At 38.5% G+C, this 9,637-nt stretch overlaps 1 protein-coding gene across 1 annotated transcript in view; it reads right to left on the reverse strand.

Annotated features, from left to right (window-relative positions):
* The window catches only part of EPRS (glutamyl-prolyl-tRNA synthetase), a 50,285-nt gene that overhangs the window by 38,050 nt on the left and 2,598 nt on the right, over positions 1-9,637 (reverse strand). The window contains exons 2-7 of the mRNA XM_023534152.1: positions 8,668-8,772; positions 7,811-7,910; positions 6,833-6,989; positions 5,663-5,802; positions 4,279-4,373; positions 663-789 (exon numbers count right to left, since the gene is read on the reverse strand). Coding sequence (XP_023389920.1) covers positions 663-789; positions 4,279-4,373; positions 5,663-5,802; positions 6,833-6,989; positions 7,811-7,910; positions 8,668-8,772 — 724 coding nt within the window. The remainder of the gene's footprint in view (positions 1-662; positions 790-4,278; positions 4,374-5,662; positions 5,803-6,832; positions 6,990-7,810; positions 7,911-8,667; positions 8,773-9,637) is intronic.

The following is a 9,637-nucleotide window of genomic DNA, read 5'->3' on the forward strand; positions in this document are numbered from 1 at the left end:
ATTTCCGTGTGTATTTTCAATCCTTGATACTGCATTTGGGCAAATGTAATAATACACCATCAGTCTTACATAGCCTGAAAACGGCTGTGGAAGTTGCATGACATTAGCTCGAAAAAGAAAAAAAAAAAAAAAATTCATTACACTAGTCTCCGAATTTTCAGCTGAGAAAGCTGATCTTATGATGGAGCTTTCCGTTCACTCTGGAAAAGCTAGTTTTTATTGGTCGTACTGACAATCGTTTGCCCTCTCTTCGGATACATTGCAGTGCTTCTGAATGAAGATGATTTAAGGGGCTAGGAAACCTTCACATCTTCCAAACCTACTTAGTGTCTGTTTCATTCATAAACTTAAAATGATACGACAAAAAAGGAAATCTGCCTCTCGTGGCCAATTCATTTAAGGAATCGGTACTTGGAGGAAAATGTGGCACTTAGGTAAACTCTATAACTGAGCAACAAAGAAATAAATTGAAGTTTTTTTGGGGGGATGGCAGCTCAGCATTTCTTGGCTCAGGTCTCAGACACAGAATATACAGAGGGGGGAGGGGGAAGCGGCTATGAGAACAAACGTAATTTAGTATTCTGGTACCATGAAGGTATCGGGTCACCCTCTAATTTCAATGAACTTTTCTGACAAAGGGTCATCACTACACCTTTAATTACCTTCTCAAAATCTTCCTTTTCTTTTTCAGGATTTGTGTCATCAAATCTCATGATCAGTTTCCCTTTAAAGTTAACCTGGTAGTGCTGGTTCAGAAGAGCAGCTTTCGCATGCCCAATGTGTAAGTAACTAAAACAAAAACATTTCACAAAGAAACTCATTAACAGGCTTTAACTAAAGACTTAAACTTAACCTTTCTGAGGAGATGAGAACTAAACAAAACTCCTTCTAGTTGGTAGTCCACTCATATTTTACTTTCTAACAAGAAGTACTGTGATAGAAAATCTGACCCTGACAGGAAGAAAAAGACTATCACATTATAAAATAATCATAATAACGTCATATGTAAAATCTCATAAAGACAAGTTATTTACACACATTACAACCTTAAGGAGAATCTCCTTTTTCTTTTTTTACGGAGAAATAAATAGTCGTTTAGTTAGAGGAAAATTACTTCCCAAACTGTTTAAATGCTACGCACCAGTGTACCATTAATGAGACCTGATGCTACTAAGAACCGGCAACCACTCGCTCACGTGAGCAAGAAGCACCAAGGTTGCCAGTGTCGCTGTGATATCAGAGAGCACACAGAATCAGGGACACAGAAAAGCTACTTCGGTTTTCCTAGAAGCATAAATGAAAGGATTTTAAGTAAATGATCTTCAAGTTCTCGTCCAATACCAACACGCCATGAACCACACACCCTATGAAAATGCTCTTCTCTTCCCGTGGGCAGCTAACAATGATAACGAATAAAATAAATCAGAGGCACTGTTGGTAACGGTGCACATCAACATTCTCCTCTGTCGACGAGGTGGGTAAAAGGTCACATCCTATACCACTAATGTTGAAAACACACTTCATAGGGCAGCAAACAAGGCATGAATCATGGAAGCTTAATCTGCTCTCACTGATTTTTATTAGTTTCAGTTCATGACGCTGGCTGCAGTCACACTGTTCCACACTCACACCTCTGTCTCAGCTGGTAGCTACTGGGGAGGAAAAAGTAGACCACTTCGTATGTCTTTATGTCAGTTTTAAAATCGATCCTTTAGAAATTCACATGGCATTCTGGATTAATGATTCAATTTTAAGAAGGGTTAATATGCACAGCTTAATGCAGACAAGTACAATGCAATACATTTAGGGTTATTCAAAACTTTCTGCACAAAATAAAGGGCTGTAAGTGGTATCCCAGATGAGATTCTAGAACAAAAAAAAGAACATTAGGGAAAACTAATAAAATCCAAAAACAGTATGGAATTTAGATGATATCTCAGCACTGGCTCTTTAGTGGTGACAAAGGTACCACATAAATATAAGACATTCTCATTAAGAAAAGCTGTGTGAAAGGTATATGGGAACTTTTTGTACTATATTTATTTTTGTACTATATTTTTGTACTATATTTTTGTACTATATTTTTGTACTATATTTTTGTACTATATTATATTGTAGTTCCTGTAAGTTTAAAACTATTCTATAATAAGAAGTTTTATTAAAAACAAAATAGAGAACTGTGTTATACCCGTGACCTGCTATACTCATTGTTAAGAAAAGAAGAAATGACTAATAATCACTGACTACCTACTGCATGACAGTTAAATGTGCTAGGCTTTACCTACAGGAATAAATTTAAGAGGGGTGATGAAATTAAACCATTCTTACAAAGATATGATTTCTAAATCTGAATTAATGTGTGCAGTTGTAACTTTTTAAAATCTCAAGAAAGCTAACAGGACTATAAAACAGTCACAAGGTAAATAATCAGCCCAAGACAACCTATATCAAAATAGCTAAAGAAAATAAGATTCATGCTGCTTTAGATAGTACTGATGCTGAATTGGGCTCCTCCCACATTTAACAGACATAAGTGTATAATTTTAAGCAACATGGACTGCAGAGCCAGAGAGTGTAGGCTTGAGTTGGCAAGTTACTAAACGCTCTATGAATCAGTTCTGTAAAATGGAGAGTGGAGATAATAACAGTTCCTTCCTCAGAGAGCTGGTAAGATGAAAAGAGTCACTATATGTGATGTGCTTGGTTATTTTTACATATTAACAGGCGCTACGCAAATGTTAGCTAAGAATAAAAATTAAAGGTAAGAATGAAGCCTTCTGGTCTTTCATGCAAAACACAGGAAAAAAAAAAAGATTAAAAAAATGAAGAATTCTTTAGTAATACAAGGGGATAGGATCAAAATTTTGAGTATTTTAAAAACCTGAACGTTGACTTATAGTCCAAATCCCAAAACTGTATTCAGCCAAGAGCATGGTCTCTGAAAGTGACATAAGTTAGAACAGATACGCATATTTTATACAGTGAATGATAAACACAGGGAGCCTGCCATTCAAGAAGTGACAGAAAACATAAAAGATCCAAAGGCAAATGGCATAGCTATGAACAACCACTGCTAAGAATGTGGCTTTTCTTAAACCATTGAACTCACTACCCAATGGGATGACCATGAACTCTCAAGCCAAATACACAGAACACTGGGTGCTAGGGACTTTAAACTCCATAAGAGGCATTAGTCATGACTGATTCCACTCAGTCAACTACCAATCAGTCGTTTAATGATTTAGTCTGTAAATTTTCCAGAAGCATTATTTCTCTTTCATCTCCTTCTACCTATCCTATATTTTACTGCCTAAATCAACAAACTTAGAAAAGCAGAAAGAAAATGTAGAATGCCAATACTGATTTTGCGGTCAATGGTGCTTACGAAAAACTTATAAAGAACTATTAAGAACGGCTGAAATAAAACTGTTTCTCTATCTGCCACTTTTATTGTCTACACATTCCATTTACCATAGATGGGTAAGAATTTAGCTATAAAAGAAAATCTAAAATCATAGGAAATTTGGAAAAAAAATAATCAACTCATTTATAAAACATGGCATAATACTTCTCTAATGGCTAGGTTTCTGAGGCTGCTTTAATAAGAGGCATTTTGTTCTATGAACATCACTGGAAGGGATCTATTACAAGGCCTGCTTCAAAGGAGCTGACAGGTGCACAGAGGCGGAGGTTCCCCCTGCCTGGGGGTGCTGGGCAGTCTCGAGCCAGAACAGTCTTTTTCCTAACGAGCTAGTCAAATACTAATATTTTCTCTGGGTGCCAAGAGTGAAAAAGGTTGGGAAACCTGCTAATAATAAAAAAAAAATTGAATAGGAAATGGCTTTTCGGGACTCTCCTTCCGTTATTTAGGGGAAAAAAAAATAACTTAAAATTAATTCTATTATAACTTCTTCTGCTCATAAAAGGATTGCTCAGGGTACAAATACAAATCCTTATGAAACAAAAGCCTACAAATCTCAAAGTGTAAATGACACCGAAGGCTTTCTATTTATGGATATTTTGCTATTATAATTAAAATACTATCTGGGGTAAAATACAAATGTCATCTCGTCTATTGACTTAATAAACTAAAACCATAAATTTAATACATTAAATGTCAATTAAGAAAGCATTAGGATGTGTAAAATTTTAATTCCCACAATTAAAATCTTATTTTCTTTTATATCATTAACCTATTATTATTAAAAAATATTCGACAAGGTCTGAAGATTTTCCACCATACACATTCTATTGTAACTTTAAGTTATATTTTCTTACCCACTAGCCTCTGGAGGAAATCTGACAGTAACTTTTCCCATCTCAGCACCCGGAAGCTCAACAAATTTCCCAACATCCTGCTTTTTCTCAGGTGCCTACAAAGCAGAACAAAAACAAAAGTAGTTTTATGGTTAAACGTTTAAGAACATTACCCGCTATGTGCCGGGCAGGGTTATAAGAAAAATGGCTAGTACATCATCCTTGCACCTGAAGCCTCAAAATCTTGTGAAGGAAGTAAATAAAACCAAATACCAGTAACAGATATGTATACATTTCTGTTAAAGGAGGCTGTCAAAGTTCATCAACAGCATCTAGGGTCATCGGGAAAAGTGTCGAAGGAGGTAAGAACTAAGCTGGACCGTGAAAAAGAAGTGGCTGTGTGTCAGATGGACAGTGCGCAAAGGCATTCACTCCGAGGAAAGGAGGGCCAGCACAGGTGAGACCGAAGGCAGGGGCGGGCAGTGTGGCCCATGAACGGTTAAGGAGGCGTGCCAAGGGGCTGGGCCAGGAGCTGAGATCGTCAATTAGGTTCAAACGTGAAAGTCGTAAGCCTGGTTTTTACGTTTTAGGCAATGGGAAGTTCTCAGGAGTAATGGGACCATTTATTTGTGTTTTCTAATATGATACCCAGGACAGTGCAGAGGCTGAACTAGAAAAAAGAGACCAAAGAAGGAAAATTCAGTGATGAGACCATGGTATTAAATCAAGCAGAGGGTAATGAGGCCTCAATACCAACCAACAGCAGTGGAGACAGAAAACGGACTGACAGATATGAGAAGTAACAACAGGACTTGTCGACGGGTCAGATGTGGAAAGTGGTGAAGGACGAGCGAGGATTCTTAGCGAAACTGAGGGGACTGTAGTGTCTTTATCCAAGCACGGAGAGGTTTTCAAATTTCACTGCTTCGGAAAGTCTTTAAATCCTAATTTTATTACGCAAGCGTAATATGCAAAACAGACCAAAGCAGAGCGACTCGGGCTGGGGGAGAGGAGCCCGGCGAGTGTCCTCTACTCACACCTTCCAGGGAATCGACAGACAGACTCCGCAGAAGCCCGGGACGCCATGGTCAATGGTTCAAAAAATCAGAGAACAGGAGTCTTACGAAGGAGAAAAGCTGGTGTAACTATAAAATCACGAGATTTCGGTTATTTGAAGTTTGGATTTCCTGAGGGACACGTCCTGGAAGATCATGATCTTCCAGACTCATAATTATGAAGATTAAGGCTTTATGTCGTTTCACAGTCATAAAGGCGAGCCAAGACTTAACGACGGCAGATTCGTCCAAGAGGATCCTTTTTCATTCATTCAAAGAAAATAAACTACAAATAGGTCTGGGGTCTCAGACAAATGGGTCAGCAATGAAAAAATAAATAAAAGGCTTACCGCTTTGCCTTTGGTGGCTGAGACAGTCCACTTGGCACCTACTGACCGGAAGGCCTGCTGGGCTTCGAGAAAGCCAAACCAGCGCTTTACGTGGACTGGCGCTTGGTTCTGCTCCAACTGTCCCTGCCATGCAGCGTTTCCTAACGGCAAACATCATTTTAAAACCAGTCAATAAACCCGCAACTTCCAGAGCAAAGTCCCATTCAAGGTTAACTTACAGTAAATGAGACGACTTAGTTGTGCTTCTAGAATGAGATTTTAAAAATTTGGGCATACGTTGACGTGTCTTCTAATACTTGAACGTATTTTATAGAATTCATAAAGTTAATTAAAAAGTTTTCCAGTTCGGCTCATTGAAGCGAACACGAGACCCTGCCCCGGCCACCGCCACGCACCCGCTCTAAGGCCCATGTGGCCACAAAGCTACGTCGAGACGTTATTTCCCCTGCGTGAACGTTAAGTCAAAAATCAAAACACACAAAAATGTCACAATAAACCTACAGATGAAAAGGTCTAACTAGAAAAGGACTTCACTTTATGTTGGTTTTTATTGCAACAATTTAATTTGGAGAGAAGTTTTAAACCACAAAAGAGTATAGAGATTAAAAAGAAAAACACATAACTCCGACTTAAAGAATAATTAAACATTTTTGCATATTTGCTTCGTTCTTTTTTTTACAGGAAATAAACAAAACTTAAGTCCCCCTTGTACCTATCATCAATCCCATATTCTCACCTGTTGCAAGCTAGCTGTGGAAGATGGAAAAAGTGAGCCCCAAGAAGAACAACTCCAGGTCACCCCACCACCCCCTCACGCACACCTCCTGAGCCATCAGACAGCAGCGCCTGGAGAAAACTAACAGCCCAGACGAGAGGAGCTGACATAGTGGGACCAGGGCTTCGCTTCCTCGGCAAGAGCAACGTCAGCTCCAAAGGCGAGAGGGGAAGGGAGGTAGCAAAACAGACACGACATCTAGGGACAGCAGAAGACAGGGAACCCCTGCGATTGGACAGGGATAAAGTAGCCAGGGTGGTCGCTCCTTTGCAAGAAAGTCCTAACTGACTGCCGATAGATGGATAGATGTTCGTGTCCACAGAAGTGTGTGTACTTCTTACCCAGAAACATTAAATAATTAAAGTGGAACATTCGTCAAGAAGAAGTACCGATACCTTTCAGGGCGGCCCAAACACACACATCTGCTAAGCTCAAGGAGTTTCCAACCAAGTATGTTCTCAGAGATAGGCAGTGACTGAGCTCACGGATCGCAGCGGCAAACAAATCACACGAAGACAATTTTGTAGCACTAAACTCCAACCAGTGATCGATCTGTGAACACAAAGACAGGAAGGAAATGCAGCCCAGAGTTTAAACAAAAGCAACCAACCACAGTTAGTACCATGACTTTCTTATCTCAGTGACAGAATTTACCATGACGTGGATTTCATTCTGATGCCTGGGATCTAAAATGGCACTTAAATAAACACATTTTGTTATTTTTCTTTGCTTTCTTTTTTTTGCACGGGCACTGAGGGGTACTTCCCGGAAGAAAAAGATAGGTATGAGAACTGGCAGCAGGACCAACCTGACTGGTCCCAACAGGTGGCACCCAAATAGATTCACCCACTTGCAAAATTTAACAGTAAATACTTGGAAACTATTCTTTGTATTTTGAATTTGATAAGATTTAGGAAAGTTAGGATCTAAATGCAGTACTACAAATTAATTTACTATTGCTATAATTAAGGAATATACTTAGAAAGGAAAATGGAATCCAAACAATGTATATAAGCCTGGCAAAGCTAACTTGTCTGGGGCTGTTGCCTCAACTGTAAAGTATGGGGTTTATATAAGATCATCTATCTAGTCACATCCAGCTATGAATTTCCAGGTATCTAGAAAGAGGAAGACAGCACTCGATAACCCAACTGCACAGCTGGTATGCGATTAAAAGTTCAAATTGAGGAGCTAAGAGTTTTTCCCTGAAAATAAAAACAGGATGAGAATTCCTCAATTTGGTCCGTAACTAACACTCTGTTAATATCCTTACAGAGAAAAACGGTACATAATCCAAAAGTGAAACAAAGTTCTCACAAGAGCGGAAGCACAAACCAAAACAAAACACACCCAAGAGGATGCGCAGTCCTCACCTCAGCATGTTCCATCAGGTTGGCGCCGTAGAGCCCAGCCGTGGCTGCAACTCTAGCCAGGTAGCGCAGGATGGAATTTATGTCCGTAAACACCACGTTTCTAGAACATAAGCATGACATGAAGCTCTGTTGTGGCTCTAGCAAATCAGTAAGAGTCATGAGACTTAAAAAATAACAGATCTAATTTGTTCTTTACTGTTTCTATTATATTCCAATTAGTTCTGAAACGGTCAGCTAAATCCAACAACTGACTTCAGAGGAGACTAACTATATGATGTATCATTCTCCTATTAGTTTCTACACGTCTCTTCAGTGGTGAAAATAAAAACTATAATTGGGCTACTGAGAATAACAGTGATTTAAAATAAATCAAGGCAGCAAAGCCAAGGATAGACTGTCATAAAGAAGCTAGTTTTATCAACTTCCGGGAGAAGATGATAGATCAAACTTTATCAAAATTGTTTTGTAAAAATTATTTTTAAAAAAGACATCAAACTATAAAGAAAAAGCAACTAAGGAGAAGTAACAATAGCAATAAAATAATTCTTACCAAATTTATTTATTTCCTATCACTGATTTTAAACATTTCACATTTTCTACCAGAATAAATTACAATTTAAAATCCCCATGTATAAATCTTTCTGTACATTTCTAGTTTCTTTTAAATAGATTACAAGTGGAATCAGACTGCCTGCTGACAAATATGAGACTCTAGATACAGTTCTTTTAGAATGAAGAAAAGAATATTTCTCTCTAGGGACAAGCTCCCAATTAGCAAATAAACAAGCATGCAACGTTTAATCCCGAGTATTTTTAAAATGCTGTTCAGCACTGACCACAGATATGAAAGCACTTACTCAGACACACGAAGGACATTTTCTTTCCCTTCTTCAACAGAAATGCTGACATTGTCCTTCACATGTTCTACTGCCAGCAGAGCGCCTAAAAAGAAGATGAAAAGACTTCACTTTATAAGCAATATAGTATTTAAAACTTGAATCATAAAGCAGTAAGGATGACTCAACAAACGACTGTTAAGTCGTGCAAAGAGCAAACTTTTTTCCTCAGTATCTGTAAACAGAAAATACTAGTCTTCTGGTCTTAGAGAAATTAACAAAGCAGAAACGATTCACTGGCACAGTCCAAGTGCTTTCCGATATGCGCGGTTTCTATTTAGGGACTCAGAAATGAATTTTTTCCTCCTTCCTGAGACAAGAAGAAATGAACATAATGCCTTGTATAAAGGCCGCTGTTAATAGCATTTAAGCGATTGCTACATGGTAGGCACTGTGCTAAACACTTTACAGTCCTTATAATGTTTAATCTTTGTAGTAACCTTAAGAGGTAAAAACCTTTATGTACATTTTACAGAAGAGGAAACTGAGGCTTTGAGGGGTTAAATAACTAGCCCAAAGTCCGTGACTAAATATGTGGCAATCGGAGTTTGAATACAGGTCTAAGGCAGTCCAGAATTCAAAATCTAAAACACAGTGTAATCTGCCTCTCAACATATATTAAAGTTTACCAAATTGATTCATTAATCCTTTGTCCCCTAATTCTGGCAACCAATCCTATGTGGCAGATACTATTCTTCCTTTCTTAAACAAGGAAACTGTGTGAGATGCCAAACAAGGGACTTGCCAAGGTTCTATAGGTTCTACAACTAGTACGTGGCAGGCAGGGTTGGACTTAACTATGAGACCGCACTGTCTAGTGCTTCGTGGCCCAAGGATCAAAGCCATTTCTTTTAGAGTTCATTGACCTGTGTGAGGTTAGCCCATCATTACTGGAACCAATATGCTAAAACATTAGCATTTAAAAATGTTT

Source organism: Pteropus vampyrus, unplaced genomic scaffold (genome assembly GCF_000151845.1).
Source record: "Pteropus vampyrus isolate Shadow unplaced genomic scaffold, Pvam_2.0 Scaffold121, whole genome shotgun sequence".
NCBI lineage: Eukaryota > Metazoa > Chordata > Mammalia > Chiroptera > Pteropodidae > Pteropus > Pteropus vampyrus.